At 33.4% G+C, this 17,264-nt stretch overlaps 1 protein-coding gene and 1 pseudogene across 2 annotated transcripts; both read right to left on the reverse strand.

Annotated features, from left to right (window-relative positions):
• Positions 1 to 4,973: 4,973 nt before the first annotated feature.
• Positions 4,974 to 10,145, reverse strand: LOC105974575 (UPF0481 protein At3g47200). The gene is made up of 2 exons (XM_012999690.2): positions 9,499 to 10,145; positions 4,974 to 5,889 (listed from the first exon to the last, which is right to left on the reverse strand). Exons 1-2 carry the CDS (start codon positions 10,075 to 10,077, stop codon positions 5,143 to 5,145), a joined length of 1,326 nt encoding a protein of 441 aa, XP_012855144.2. The 5' UTR covers positions 10,078 to 10,145; the 3' UTR covers positions 4,974 to 5,142.
• Positions 10,146 to 14,440: 4,295 nt separating this feature from the next.
• Positions 14,441 to 15,413, reverse strand: LOC148772310 (TLC domain-containing protein At5g14285 pseudogene; annotated as a pseudogene). The gene has a single exon (XR_016035118.1). The product of XR_016035118.1 is annotated as a TLC domain-containing protein At5g14285 pseudogene (transcript).
• Between the last annotated feature and the right edge of the window lie 1,851 nt (positions 15,414 to 17,264).

Here is a 17,264-nt window from a genome sequence, read left to right on the forward strand (position 1 = left end):
TGTTTTTTCTTGTTTATGTATTGATCGTTGGTGTGAGAATGAGAAAATAGTAAGTAGATGTGTGCATGTGTCGGTGCATAAGTGTCATGATCTTTAAAAGGTAAAAATATGTTAGAAACTCTTTCAAAGTTACTGTAAATAACCGAGGTACGACGAGTCGGTACCGTAGGGCTTAGGAGTGGTTTGATTCTACGTAGATAGGCGGGTTCGTAAAATATGGGGTTTGTTGGCGCCATATTTCTGGTAGTGAAGATTGAGGAAATCCACCATACTTCGAAATTAAAATATTGGCAAAGATTTTTTTTTCATGTTTATTTTGGAATTAACTAGAGTCCTATTCTTGTAATATTTTTTTTAGGATTTAGATTTATTTCCATATATCATATTATAGTTAGGTATCTTTTGTACTTATCTAGAATAGAAGTAGAAATCAACTAGGATTCTATTACGTAGTTAAATTGATTTCCTAGGGCTCAAGTTAGGTTTAAGGTGGTGAATTTCGTGCCTATGTAAGGCCATTAACCTCATATGAGTCCAATGGAGCTTTAATCGAAAAATCCCTGCATAAAGGCTTTGAAGGGTGCAACCGGTGTTGCATCCATGTCTGCACATCAGGTGTGGCAACAGGACGGAGTGTGCAAGTCAGGTGTGTAAACATGAAGGGTTTCTTCTACCAGGCCATATAGAAGATCGGCGTTTCAAGAGAAGTGCTTAAAATATCTCGTGATAGGTTGATCCGCCGTCTGAAGGGAGTTCAGTATTGTAGAGAGTCCAAGAGTGCGGATGGAGGAATTGATTTGACTACAACAAGTATGAGTCGTGTGCAAGAACGGCATATAACATAAAGAGGGAGTCTTTAGTGTTTTTATTAAGTTCAATATTGTACACTTAAATCTGAACTAGTTTGCAAGCCCTCGTGGATGTAGGGTATATTTGTATCCGAACACATTAAATTCTACGTTCTTTTATTCTGCTTTTAGTAGATTAATTATATATACACACAAGAATTCTGTTACCACACGTGATACTATCCACACAAGCTCAAAGATGAAGAATTGGAAGAAGCGCAAGCGTACGAGTTTGGAGAGGCTATTCGAGTTATCCTTGGAGAATAAAGGTTTGAATGAGACTGTTGAAGAGTTAATGGTTTGGAATTGGAAGAAAATAAAAAGAAAATTCGTTGGACAAGTCGAATCCCAAAAGTCCTGTATGATTATGGCATTGTTTACAATTCAGCTTATAACTCTCTCATATGACGTCAAAATAAGGTGATTCAAATTGCTGAGGAAACCTAACTGAAAGTGCTACAACTTTCATGGTTTGAGCGGAGAGAGATTCAAAGTGAAACAATGTCGAAATCGAGCTTGAAGTTCATGCACGTGCACAACCAAATGATTACGCGAGTTTACAAGGGTGATCGGGAAGTCGACTTGAAGATCAAGTTATGTAATTTATTTATGCACGTTTTAATATTAGGATTTAATATATTTTTATTATTTTAGAGTTCTTTATGGTTAGGATTTGCTTATTTATAAGTTTCTTTATTATAGATTAGGTATGAGTCTTTTTCCTTATGAAAAAATGAGTCTTTTTAGCACTTATAAATAGGTTACCAATTTGGCTTATTTTAATGGACGCATTTTTAATGAATACCTGAGTATTTTGAGAGTTAATTCTGGTTCGTAGTTCTACAACAAATTTTAGGGTTTTGCAAGTGGATTCTTGTAATTTTCTTAGCAATATAATATTGGTTTATGGTTCTTTATAACCACGGGGTCAATATTCCACCTTGATAATAATGGTTTCTAGCTCTTCATAGCTATGGGGTCATTATTCCTTGCTTCCACCACTTTGATTCCTTTGTTTTTGGGTGTTTTCGATCTTGTTTCCGCGTAAGGTATTTGGGTCTCGTAACGAGTTCTACGGGGTTCGTATCAGTTGGTAACCAGAGCCAACATCCAAAACGGGTTTCACCTATCTTTATTTTTTTGTTTTGTCTTCTAGTATATCTCATCTTTTCTTGAGTTGTGTTATTTAGAGTCTTCGTAAAAAAAAAAAACACATATACAAAAATTCGAATTTTATTTTTTGTTTAGATTTCTTTCCAGCCAAGTTAGGGTTTGTTCATGTCAAAAAAAAATTAAAAAAAAAAGAAAAAAAATTTGAATTTTGTTCTTCTTTAGAGTTCTTTCCAGCCCATGTTAGGGTTTATTAGTGTAAAAAAAAAATTGTTTTGATCATATCCGAGAAGGCCTGTTATAAAGGAGAAATAATTGAGCAGTGTAGGATGTCGTCAATGGATAAACGCTTCCAGAAACTCCAAGATCGGATGGAAGGAATTGTTGCCCAACTAAAGGAACTACGCAAAGATCAACATGTTCGAGGGCCATACGTACGACGTGATGTTCACCAACCAGTTATACCTTATCCAGATAAAGAGGTAGCTCGTGATGAAAATTTTGGTGTGAACGCTACAAAATCAAGTAGGGAGAGTATGGGACGAGGGTCAGGATTGGATAGATCGAGCCGAGGATATTTTGGTCGAGAAAGAGATGGCGTAGATCAAAACCGTAGCTCAATGAAGTTTATTATACCACCCTTTCAAAGTAAGAGTGATCCCGAGGCGTACATTCAATGGGAAAGAAAGGTTGAACACGTATTCGATTGTGATTACTATTCTGAAAAGAAGAAAGTGAAGCTCGTCGTCGAAGCGTTCGGTGACTATGCAATTAGTTGGTGGGACCAATTTTTCTTAACTAGGCGGCGTTGTGGCGAACCAAATTGATGATTGGGAGTCCATGAAGACAGTTATGAGAATGAGGTTCGTTCATGCCCATTATTATAGGGAATTGAAGATGCAAAGCTTGCGGCAAGTTACTAAGTCAGGAGAAAGGAGTTCGCCGAGGTGGGAATTGCAGAGGAGTTCTCCAGCGAGCAGAGTGAGAGAATCGTTGCAAAAGCCTAAAAGAGAGAAATTTAAAGCCAAGCATCAATTCAAGACTGAGAGAGGAGACTGTAAGAACGATCCATTCGTGAACTTGTGGTCAAACATTGACGATGAATCTACAAAGGAGAAAAAGAGTATTTACATGGCACCACCTCAAAGGAATGATAAAATTGAAATTTCCATGGAGGAACACGTTGTAGACATCGTGGAAAATATTGGTGCAAAAATTGAAAGGATGCAAGATGAGATTGTTGAGTTGCAGCCCGATGAGGATGAAAAGTGCAAAACCTCTCCAGTACTTGAAGAAGAAAAGGAAGGTTCGGATTCGAGGGCGAATCCTTTTGAAGAGGTGGAAAATGATACGATCCAGCCATGCATCGAAGTTAAGGAGGATGATACAATCCAGCCATGTAACCAACTTAATGTCGATCTAACTCGAGCACAAACATCCGTTATTGAAGTTGATGAAGATTGTGATGCAATTCATGAAGATGAAGGCGGTTCTATTAATGCTATTAGCAATAATTTGGTGGAAAACTTGAGTTTATCAACTTTGTAGTATTCTAGACCACATGAGCTGCAACTGTTTGAAGATGATCGTTAAAGATGGTTTCTATATGCTCATTTTTATATATGTTCGGATTCGAGGACGAATCCTTTTAAAGAGGGGGAGTATGATACGATCCACACAAGCTCAAAGATGAAGAATTGGAAGAAGCACAAGCGTACGAGCTTGGAGAGGCTATTCGAGTTATCCTTGGAGAATAAAGGTTTGAATGAGACTGTTGAAGACGTAATGGTTTGGAATTGGAAGAAAAGAAAAGGAAATTCGTTGGACAAGTCGAATTTCATGCATCCCGAAAGTCCCGTATGATTCTGGCAGAGTTTACGATTCAGCTTATAACTCTCTCATATGACGTCGAAATAAGGTGATTCAAATTGTTGAGAAAACCTAACTGAAAGTGCTACAACTTTCATGGTTTGAGCGGAGAGAGAAGCGGAACAATATCGAAATCGAGCTTGAATTTCCTGCACGTGCACAGCCAAATGACTACGCGAGTTTACAAGGGTGATGGGGAAGTCGTCTTGAAGATCAAGTTATCTAATTTATTTACTCATTTTTTAATATTAGGATTTAATATATTTATATTATTTTAGAGTTCTTTATGGTTAGGATTTGCTTATTTATAAGTTTCCTTATTATAGATTAGGTAGAGTCCTTTTCCTTGTGAAAAAAAGGAGTATTTTTAGCACTTATAGATAGGTTGTCAATTTGGCTTATTTTAATGGACGGATTTTTAATGAATACTTGAGTATTTCGAGAGTTAATTCTCGTTCGTTGTTCTACAGCAAATTTCGGGATTTTGCAAGTGGATTCTTGTAATTTTCTTAGCGACGGGGTTCGTATCAACACGTCATAACAAGTAATCTGTCTCAACAGATCGAGTAGATTTTGATAGGCATGTAAATTCAACAAGGTTATTTATCGGGAACTTAGATTGATTTTCCCGAAGGGATTTCCTAATAATTTTTCATGTCATGCATATCTCATCATTGTGGAATTGAAGATATAAAGTTATAAAAGTGATATAATCTCACTATATGGTCTTGGAAGTTATAAAGGTGTAAAACTTTCACTCTATAATCTTATTTTCTTTCACTAAAATTTGTGATTTTTCTTTTTCCATTTCTGTACTCGTGGAGCAGTCGATCCCCTTTATCCACCTGCAGAAGAAGTTCCGTCGGATTTTTCTCTTCTACAATTTTCATCGGTTCCAGATATACTCATATTACCTTCAAGACTTGGCTAACTTCGTAAAGGTTAATAAATTAAACAGGATTATTGTAATTAAACATTAATTCTGCATTCTCGATTTTTACTCGATCAGAACAAGACAAGTGCCTTTGCATAAATCCGGGAAGACTTGCCAGAGGTGAATTAAGGACGGGGTTTCTTTGTAGGGATTAACTATTGTACTGACAACTGTTCTGTAAAATATATCTGCAGTTTAGTCAGGCTGCCAAATTTTTTAATATTAATAACATTAAATGATGATAATTTTTATATGGAAAAAAATAAATCAAAATACTTTAGAGCACCTACATTACAAGCCTCTAATGAAACGAGCAACAAACAATTAAAAGCAGTACATGAAAGAAACGATGGAGCTCGAGACAAGACGACGATGAAACAACTATTTCGGACGATAATAACCCAAAACAGAGTACACAGTCTGAATTGCAGCAAGGGTGAAAAGGAGAACTCCAGCAATGACAGAGACAACAGCCCACGGACTTTTAAAGTAAGTCCGGGCAAGATCCGCCCCCCACTCGTGCAGTCTCTTCCGGAACCGGCTCCTCAGCTTTCTACCCACCTGCCTGTATATAATGTCCAATCCGCTCTCCGGGTCCACCACAATGTCCGTATGGAGCAACTCGAATAACTTAATAACGTCTATATCACTGCCGAGGCCGTTGCGGATGATCCCACACGAGCGTAGGAGGCTAACGTCTTTCGGGTCCCTAAGAAGGTTGTCCAAGAAAAACACATACGAGGTGACCTCACTCCCAGCGCCTATGTGGAACCGCTCGAAGGCTATCATGTTCAAAAGCTCGAGTTTTGTTTCGACATCTATGAAGAGTATCGGAAGTCTAAGGGTGTTTCCCTCGAACGAGATATCCCTGAGGCTCGTAGTTCTACTCCTCTTGAATCTAATTCCTGCTTCACTAAGTTCCGAGGCCGAGGGAATCTCGTCTACTTCTTCACCTCCTTGATCATGTGCATGGCGGGTTCTCATCATCCGATATCTGCGCGGTTTATGAAGAAGGCTCTTTCGGCACACATCTAGTAAGTGCAAGCATTTCCCCATACCCACACTGCTTTGACCGGGGTGAAAGAACCTGATTATGAGCCTATTCATCAGATCTTCTTCATCATGCGGCTGAACTACAAAAACACACACTATCATCATTCATCATTTTTTTATGGAGAGAGCACTTAATTAAAAAAGGGACATCCAACTTTCTTCTCTTGCAATTAAATCCATCTCATTCAAACTTATTTGCAAATAAGAAAAACTCTTTTAAATACACCAAAATTACCCCCAACTCCTTGAAACCCTAGTTCAACTCCAACTTCATGATTTACACTCCAATTTACCCAATTTCACCAATTAACCAATTTTGATCCTTATTCCAATTTTGACCCCAATTTTGACCTCCACCGTCGGTCAGCCGCTGTTGACCGCCGGTCTCTAGCGTTGACTTTATTTTTTTTATGTATTATTGGTTTTGAAAAAAAAATCAGGTCTGCCGTCGTTGAACGGCTGTCTCTGGCATTGACCATTTTTTTTTTGGAAAATCTTTTTTTTCCTAAATAAAATATTTTCATTAATTGTATTGTCTTGGCCTGCAATATTGCTGTCTCGGAGACAGTAATTTAACTGTCCGAGACAACAATTTTACTGTATTAATTAATTTTATCGTCTTGGACTGCAATTTTGCTGCCTCCGACTGTAATATTACTGTTTGGGACAGTAAAATTAGTAACATTACTGTTTGGGACAGTAATATTAGTAACATTATTGTTTTGGCATTCAATATTACCGTCTCAGACAATAATGTTGTTAACACAGTAATTTAGATAGAAAAATTAAAAAAAATAAATAAATAAAAAGTCAACGTCGGAGACTGGCTGTCAACAACGGTTGACCGCCCGGAAAAAGAATTTCAAAAAAATAAGTGAAAGCCGGAATCTGGTCAGAAAAAAAAAATTCAGAAAAAAAATTATTTTGTAAAAAAAATATTGTTTCAAAAATTATGAATTTGGGGGATAATGTAATATATTTGTTCAAATGTGGGGTCAATGGGCTATATTGATGAAGTTAGAGTATAATCGATGGAATTGATGAAAATTATATTATGAGAGGCATTTTAGACAAAAGATGGGGATGTATTTATTAGCGAGACTGTTTTTTGTCTGAACATATGTGCATTTAAGTCCCTTGTCATGGACCTATTTGTCATTTGCACAATATTAGTGTAATTTTTTTCTTAAAGCACTCAACTCCCTAACTCGGGAGGTTTTCGGGTGTAGCTGAAAAAAAATTTCATTGTACGGAAACTTTTGCTAATATTGATAACATTAGATTTATTTTAACATTTAGAGTAAACACGGGGTTTTGAATACAATTAGGGTTTTTATGCATAAGTTCTCGACTAACCATTTTTATTATTCTAAGTTCAGGGGTTATATCTCTTTCGCCACCATCCATTTAATATGTATTATAAATAAATGCAAAATTAATGTATATGACAAAATTTTCATCTCTTTTTCCACCGCCGGTGTCTGGCGTTGACTTTTTAATTCTTTTTTTCCCCTAAAATTTTTATCCGTTCTTTTGACGCCCGGCGCTGAATGTTGACCGTAGTTGTAATGTCATTAACAGTAATTATACTGTCGCTGACTGTAATTGTACCGTCGTTGACAGTACAAATGCTGTCAACCACAACAATATTTTTTTTGGTTTGATTTGTTGAGAAGTCAACGTAATTATATTACCGTCGTTCACGGTAAAATTACTGGAAGCACAATAATATACTGTCAACCATATTAGTATTATTATTTTTTTTTTTGCCTTTTTGTTTTGTTTGATTTGGTGACCGATTAACGTAATAATATTACTGTCTACTATTGTAATATTAGTGTAAACACAATAATATTATTTTGATTCACGGATATTACTATCAACCACATCAATATTAATTCTTTTGTCTTTTTATTATGTTTGACTTTGTTGGACGGTCAACATATTAATATTATTCTATTACACAACAATAGTGATTTTTATTGTGTTAATATTATTGTGCTAGAGAGTAATATAACAATATTACTGTGTTAAACTGTAGTATAGTTAATATTACTGTGTTAAACAATAATATAATATAACTGTCAACCACATCAATATTAGTGTTCAAATAGGGCAAAAAGATGTTAAAAAAAATTTCAAAAAAAAAAAGAAGAAAGTCAACGCCGGCCAGCGGCGGCAGAAAGAAGAAAAGAAAAAGAAAAATAATTCGAAAAAGTCATCGCCGGAGACTGGCGGAAAAAACAGGAAAAATAAAAAGTCAACGTCGGAGACCGGCGGTCAACGACGGCGACAGGCGAAATTGTACTCAAAATTGAGTTTTGGGTCAAAATTAAATAATTTATGAAATTTGGGGTCAAATTGAGGTTAAATTGAATTAACGGATGAAATTGGAGCATATTAACATGTGAGGGGGTATTTTTGTTATTTACACACATCTGGACAATGTTTCGATTATTTTATAAAATAGTTTTTTGTCTGGAACCCTGATGAATAAGTATCCTATGACGGGCTTATTTTTAAGGGTTAATGACAAAGAGGCCAATGATAAGGGCACTTATTTAAAAAGGGACATCCAACTTTTTTGTCTTTCAAATATTTCCAGCTCATTCAAACTTATTTGCAAATAAGGAAAACACTTTTATATATACCAAAATTACCCCAAATTCATTGAAAGCCAATTCAACTCCAATTTCATGATTGACCTTTTTTTTTTGAATTTTTTATACGGTAGGTCAACCGGCGTTGACCGCCGGGTCCCCGGCATGGACTTTTTTTTCCTTAAAAAAAGTTATTTTAATTAATACTACTGTGTTGACTGCTAAATTATTGTCTCCAACAGTAATTTAACTGTCGGAGACAGTAATTTAACTGTTAATTGACTTTTTTTTTTGTTGAAATTTTGTTTTTTCTTATAATTTAAAAAAAAAATTAATATTACTGTCTTGGCTGCTAAATTACTGTCTCCAACAGCAATTTAATTGTCTGAGACAGTAATAGTACTGTATGAGACAGTAATTTTACTGTATTAGTTAATTTTATCATCTTGGCCAACAATTTTGTTGTGTTCGACCGTAATATTACTGTATTCGACCGTAATATTACTGTATAATGCAATAATATTACTGTTTGGGACAGTAATAATATTACTGTTCGGGAAAGTAATATTCATAATATTACTGTCCCAAACAGTTATTACTGTTTGAGATAGTAACTTAGCAGTCAAGACAATAATATTAAATAAAATAATTTTTTTAAGAAAAAAAAATTACAAAAAAAAGAAAATTCAGAAAAAAAAAAGTCATCGTCGGAGAACCGCCCGGTCAACGCCGGAATCTGGCTGGAAAAAAAATATTTTTTCAATAAATTATTAAAATGGGGGTTAATGTGATATATTTGTTTAATTCCGGAGTCAATGCGTAATATTGAGGAAGTTATAGTATAATGGATGGAATTAATAAAAAATATATTATTATGGAGGATATTTTAGACTAAAGACATGAGGATGAGTTTATTTGAAAGACTGTTTCTTATGTGGACCAATGTGCATTTAAGTCTCTTGTCATGTCCTTCTTTGCCATTTGTCCTATTTTTAATGGACCCGGTAGAATTAAGCCTTGTCATAAAAAAGAATATTAAAGTATAAATTTATCAAAGTGGAAGAAAGAGAAAACAAACCACGACCTTGGAAATTCTTTTCTCAAGTCGGAGTAGCTTGACTAAAACCAAAAGGGGCACCTGATTTTCGAGCAACAACATGTCACACCTGAGAACTGGCAACACATAGAGCAACCCGTGGCTACTAAAAACGGGATCGTTGGGAGCATAGCCTCCGGCAAGTACAGAAGTGCCCATTCGAAGCACTTCAAGAACGAAACACCCGTCGAGAATCATCAACCTCAAGAAGTCGGACGTGTTGTTCAACCACTTCGGATCCAACTCATCGTACGCGTCTCTCAAATCTTGCACCACATCATCGAGTGCTTCTAAATAGGCTTCTATTGGGACCGACGATCTCTTGATGAAATGAAGGAGAGCCCTCTCCTTGTGATCCTCCATTGGCTTGAGGTGGGGCCCGCCGTGATGATAAGGGCCGATGGATACTATTTGAGGCTTGTATGACTTGCTGTCTAGATCGATCACGCGAGGTGGTAGCTTGTAGATCGATCGTTTCATCCATTGCTCGACTTCTTGGGAAAAATCAGACATGTTTTCGAGTTTGTCGTTTATTGCAATAATCCAATTATGATCCCCCATTCTCATAACTAGTTTTTTTTCTTCTTTCTAGGTGATCTATTTGATTCGTGGAATGGTGGTAATGTATGTGTGCATGCTTGATTTATTTCTTTAGTGGCGAGATATAAGTAATAAGATGTCTAATAGGAAGACTTTAATAAAGCTTTAACTTGTGGAGAATGGAGGAATTTATACTTTGCTTACTTATTGAACCAAATGTTCTAAGACAACATCTTTGTCTTTTGTCTTTTAGTAGATTTTATGAGTCTCAGTTCCTTTAATCATACATAAGATGAAGAAATCTCCTTTTATTATTTTTGAATGAGTTTGTATATTCTTCTAAGACATTCTATAATCTATAATCTATAATCCATAATCTATCTATAAATATCTATAAAAGAAGGAATCCTATGGTGGTTTCTTCCATTTTTTGAAGAGACAAAAATATCATTTGGTTATGTCGTCAAACTTTAATTTGAGGAACAATTGAGTAATATAAACTGATTTTTAATTATTATAATCTAATATTAACTTATGACATTAAATAATTATATTATTAACTACTGGCAAATATATAGTATGGAGAAGCTTAAACTAATAAGGTCATTTTATGTAACAAAAAATCTAGATGCACGTAGACTAGCATTAACAAATATATAGTATGGAGAAGCTTAAACTAATAAGGTCATTTTATGTAACAAAAAATCTAGATGCACGTAGACTAGCATTAACGAAAAAAATAAATAATACCAACATGACTTTTTAAAATTAGTATTAATTATCTTAACATATATTGTTATCTGAAATATAATTAAAAAAAATCTTCATTTAATTAGTTGGTATCAAGTTTCTACAGTTGAAGAATTTTTATTAATCTAAGAATTTTGAGTATCTATATTTACTAATAAAAATATTGTTTATAAAATGCATTATTTTATCTATACCAGTCAGTAATTACATAATATGTAAAATTAGAAGTACGTATAATATAAATAACATATGTTTTTTCTAATCTATTTCATGTTCTAGACATATAAAAAATAAGGTTACACCATGATCCACCACGGCACCACCACCTACGATCATAAAAAATGTGGAGAATCAGACTTGAACCACCGGAGGCTACATAGCATCTTACATCGATTTTTCAAGAGATAGCTCTTCGTATTTTGGGGTTTCAATAATGGCTAGCAATGCCGATATACACGATGACGGGAATCAATTTTATAATTATTAGGACAAATTACGAGAAACCCCGTGAGGTAAAGTCTAATTACAAAAATCCCCCTCATGTTTGCGTGATTACGAAAATCTCCCCTAGGTATGTTGTCGTCTTACATAGTCTCCCTACGGTGTTACTTTTTAACGGATTTTTTTTTATTCCATGGAATATTCCTCTGAAAATGTCATTTTGGTCATTGGGGTAATTGTAAGCATATTAATTACTTGTGGGGCAACATGTAATATATTTAAAAAAAACCGTAGTTACTTCTAATTTTAAAAGTGTATAATGTATTTCTTCATTTTATAATTATTACAAATAGAAAATATATATAAAAGAATTAAACATATCTTGTAACATTAATTTTTTATTTATTTATTTTGTTTATAATTTTATAATGGTTTGTTCAATAAAATCGATTTCATATATTTTGGAAAGCTATTCTTGTATTTCTTATTTAGGTTAAAAAAAATTCTAATAATATTTCAGTTTTTAACAAATTAAATGCAAAAATTATATATTAAATATAAATAAATTATATAAAAAAACAGTTTGCAACCCAATGCGATCTGAGGAGTCATCGCTTTTACTTCTTTCTTTCGAGGGATATTAGGGTAATTGTCAATATATTATTTTATTCGAGAAAAGTAACACCATAGGGGGCCTGTATAAGCAGGCAACATACTTTGGGGGGGGGGGGGGGGGGGGGGGGGGGGGGGGGGTGCTTCGTACTTAAGCAAATATGGGGGGCATTTTCTTAATTTGACCTTACCTTAAAAGGTTTCTCGTAATTTATCATTTATTGTTTTTCAAATCACATAAGGGTATAATGGACAAGATACATTTTTTTGTGAATTTAAACGGTCAAACACTGGTCGAAGGGGAATTTTTTTAATCATACAAACATGAGGGACACTTATGCTTTACCTCAGGGTTTTTTCATCTAATTGTATAAAAGAATACATGTAAAACTTGTTTATTAATTATTTGTTATTTTACATTTTTATGTTGGCTTCTATTTGTTATATATTATTTTCTTGGGTGACTGATTTGACTTCAAATTTTCTAGACCCCGTAAGTATTTGTTGACAACAACAAATCTAATAACACTTGAGGCTTGACTCAAGTTGTAAATTTGGAGGCTGGTTCTCGAGATTTCAACACTCACAATTTTAATCGATAAATTGATAAGTTTCTGTTATATTGTTTCATCAATTATTGAGGAGTTTTTGATTAATTTCGGAAGGTTTAGTTCTAGTTATTTATAAATAGGGTTCTTTACAAATAAGCCCATCAATGGGTACTTATTCATAAAGAGATCCAAACAATAAACTATTTTACAAAAAAGTTCACACATGGTCCAAAGGTTTGTAAAAGACTAAAAAAACCCAAAAGTAATATTATTGTGTTACCAGTAATATTACAATAATAGACAGTAATAATATTGATGTGGTTGACATCAATATTACTATAACAACAGTAATATTGCCGTCAACCACAGTAATATTATTGTGTTTACATTAATATTACAATAATAGACAGTAATATTATTACGTTATTCCGTGAATAACTCGAACAAAACAAAAAAACTCAAAAAAATAATAATATTAATGTGGTTGACAGTAATATTATTGTGTTTACAGTTATTTTACAGTCAACGACAGTAATATAATTACCTTGACTTGTCAATAAATCAAACAAAATTTAAAAAAAATAACAAAAAAATAATAATAATATTACGTTAATTTACTGTCAACGGCAGTACAATTACATAAATGTATTGTCAACGGCAGTACAATTACGTTAATGTACTGTCATTGACAGTATAATTACATTAATTACTGTCAGTGACAGTATAATTACCGTTAATGACAGCACAATTACGGTCAACGTATAGCGGCGGACGTAAAAAAAAAAAAAAAAAACTCTAAAAAAAATCAACGCTGGAATCCAGCGGCGGAAAAAACAGACCAGAAAAAAAAAAAAAAAAAAAGTCGAAAAGTCAACGCCGGAATCCGGCGGCAAAAAAATATTTTTTGAAAAAAAAGGTTTTCAAAAAAAAAATGTCAAAATTGGATTTTTGTGGTCAAAATTGATTAAAATGGGGTTACAATTAAGAATTTGGTGTAAAGGGTTGAGGGTAATTTTGTCATATACATAAATCTTTCATTTATTTATAAAAATATTAAATGGATGGACTTATTGGTGAAAGAGATATAGCCCATCAACCTAGAATAATAAAGATGTTTGGTCAGGGACTTATGCACAAAAAACCCTTATAAATAAGGAATTTTTATGTAAAATCAACTTCATGAAACACTACTTTTTAAAGCGTTCCAACGGTTTACCATAAGCATATACATATTTAGCACTATATATGATAAAACTCTATTTAGGGGTGGAAATTGGAATGGAGTTTCCGAATTCCGTCAATTCCGATAAAAAAATATCCGAATTTGAAACCATATTTTTCATTCCGATTTTCGAAGTTCCGATTTCCGATTTTTCTGAATTTATTTGGAACGGAATTGGAATGGTATATAAAATTACCGAAAATTCCGATTTCTGATCCGATTTTGGTTCCGAATATTTCTATGATTTTTTGAAATATATAATATAATTTTATGATATATTTTGTAATTACATAATATAACTGATGTTATATTTTAAATGTAAAATATAAATAACAAAGGGTCAAGTAGATTAAAACCTTCGAAAAGATTAATTGGTATATGAAACTTTATGTTGCATTTTTCCTTATAAGAAAATTTATATTTCAATTTGTTGTTCCTACATGTATTTTAATTTATTGCGCTTTGACGAACTTTCTTTTGGATTTTCCTGCAAAATTTCAAAAAGGACAGAAAAATATTCCGAAAATTTATTTCCATTATATCCAAATTTGGAACAAGAGATTATAAACTAATGTAATTTCCGAAATTTCTGAAATTCCGCCGATTCCGAGGCATTCCGATATCGGAATGAATTTTTGCATTCCAATGTTTTTGGAACGGAAATCGGAATCCATTTTTTACTTTCGAAAAAAAATGATTTTTTTTTTTTTCCGAAAAAACCATTTCCGATCTATTCCATCCGATTTCCATCACTAACTTTGTTTTAAGTTGTGTAATTCTTCAATTAAACTAAAAATAATGCAGTAAACACCTCTTTAATTTGTTCCATTTAAAGTCTTTTATTCAAAACCTGTACAGTATTTACAGTTTATTACAAAAATACCCTAACTCAATTTCTTAATCTTCTTCTTGAATCTCTGCCTGAACAAGTCAATCCACAAATGCAGAACCCACAATATGCTTACCCCAATTCCAACAACTATTACAACAATCCAAGAAATCCAACCCCACCTAGGAATAATCACACCACCATTACACACATCAGTGAAGAACAACCCCATCTTGTACACATAAACCGGTCCGAAAACCCCCCTCACCACACTATAATAACCGTAAAACCAAGGCGACAACAACTCGAACAAACCGGCCGCGTTTGCAGAATCGGCCTTCCGATATCTTGCGAGGCTCCACGTGTTCTGACAAAAACTCGTAACCTCAGCAAGAACAAGTATTCCTAGGATCGCCACCGCGCCGTGATCGAACAGATACCGACATGTCATTAGCACGTATAGCGTGGCTAAGTGGTGCACGACGATAAGCGCGTCGCTCGGTACTAAGACCGTGTAGTGCAAGAGGTCGGCCAAGAAATATGCGATGCTGTATTCGAGTACTAGGTTATGGAAAGGCGCGTTTGGCGAAGCGAGATCGAGTTGGATTATATTACTGTGTTTTGAGGTTTCTAGAAAGAATGTCGAAGATATCGATAGGACGAGTACTGGGGTGCCGTGAGATAGAGACATGAGACAACTCGAAGCTTCGGACCTGTATTTGTTGTTCCAGTTCTTGAAGATGATGAAGTATCCTATGATGTATATGAAGATGAACCATAGTATGAATGTAGGAAGAATAAGTAATGAATTGTATAGTTTTGGAATGTCCATTAATTGGATCCTAGAGAGAGAGAGAGAATGATTTATTGTATATGATGAAAACTAAACCTTTTCAAGGAGGATGAGATTTAAATGATATCCAGTTTTTCTTGGTGTCTAATAATTTACCATGAATTGAGTGAAGTATAAGATAGTTTTATTTTTTATTTTTTATAGCCCCTTTTAGATTTTAAAGTGTATATTAAAGAAGAGAGAGAGAGAGAGAGAGAGAGAGAGAGAGAGAGAGAGAGAGAGAGAATATTCTGGAACCACATGCATGGTGCTGACAGTGACAGCAGTTGGCAAAATCCAAAGGGCAAGAAATACTTTGTGCTGAAGGAATATTCTGATACCATACATTTCTTCTCAAATTGAAACACCTTTTATGTGTATGTGTATATGTTTGTATATATTTTCTTGTTGTTTAGAAGATATGAATGAGTATGCATCTTCTTTTAATTTGCAATTAACTCCTAGTTATTATCATATTTCGGGTGCTACAATTAGGCAAGGAGTCAAGCAGATAGGCTTCAAGAGGTTCTTTGCATGGCTTATGGACTTCAAACATTTAAGATTCTCACGCATATGTAGACATATTTTCATGCCATAAATCAGTCATATAAATTAGGGCAAATTACGAGTATCCCCTTAAGGTATTTGACCGCGTATTCAAACAGTGTTTTCTCTACCCTCAAGTAATTTGAACTAAAATAAAAAGTATATCGAAACCTTACAATAAAACTCCTTATGTTAAACATTACAATTAACCCGTTCAAGCAGTAATAATAACGGCTATGATTTTGGGTGGGGGACGGAAAGAAGATGAAACATATTTCTCTTTTTTTTCGATAATATATTTATATTTAATATTTATTTTTTACAAAATCAATTATATTGTATCAAACATTATAAACATGTAAACCGAAAAATATTTACAAAACAAATTAAAGCTTTTAATGTTACAATATATGTTTCATTCTTTTTTGTATATTTTTTTTTTATTTTTAATAATTATAAAATGAAGAAGAATACATAACATTTATAAAATTAAAAACAACTTTGTTATAGAATGTAGTAGTTAAAGATTTTTTTTAAATATATTACAATTTACACCCTAATTAAGTAAATAATATACTTTTAGTGATCCCTAATTAGGGTAATTTGGTCTGTAAATTGTAGTATCGGAGGAATATATCATGGAATTAAAAAGGTAATGTTAGGCTTAACGTTGTAAGGGGACTGTGTAAGAAGTTAGACGACCACATATCTCATGGGGTTTTTTCGTAATCACTCAAACATGAGGAGGATTTTCGTAGTTAGACTTTACCTTAGGAGGTTTCTCGTAATTTGGCCTATAAATTAATACGAACCTCTTTTTTTTTTTTTATAACATTAACAAACACATATATTATCACTTCAATAAAAGAGAAATATTACATAGTTTAGTAGTACATTGGGAGCAGGGGCGGTACTTGCAAGGGGCTGGGGCTGTTGACCCCCCAAGAATTTTTTTTCTTCTTAGGTATTTGGTATTGTATTTTTTGAATATTACTTTTGGCCTCCCCAAAGTTTTTGTAAATATGTGTCTTAACCCATTTTTTTTTTGTTTCTTCTCCATAATCTTATATAAATTATAGATAAATATATCATATTTAATATAAAGCATAAAATAAGATGCTTAAAACTTGTATTATTTTAAATCAAAATTTATGAATATTACTTATTTTTTGAATATTTTTTATCAATGCCTTGAGATCGTGCCATGAATCCCCGAAATATTAAGTGCAATATATTAGTAGAATAATTTAAATTAATTTAGAATTTTATGTGATGATTAAAATATGATATAATTATAATATATATGATATTTTAATTAAAAATTAGTAATATAAACTTATTTTTTGCAAAATTTTGATCATGATTCCGCCAATCGGGAGCACTAACAAACAATATCATTTACCAACATTTTCTCCAATTCTTAACTTAGGC

This window comes from Erythranthe guttata, chromosome 2 (genome assembly GCF_056151865.1).
Source record: "Erythranthe guttata isolate IM_541 chromosome 2, IM_541, whole genome shotgun sequence".
In the NCBI taxonomy this organism is placed as follows: domain Eukaryota; kingdom Viridiplantae; phylum Streptophyta; class Magnoliopsida; order Lamiales; family Phrymaceae; genus Erythranthe; species Erythranthe guttata.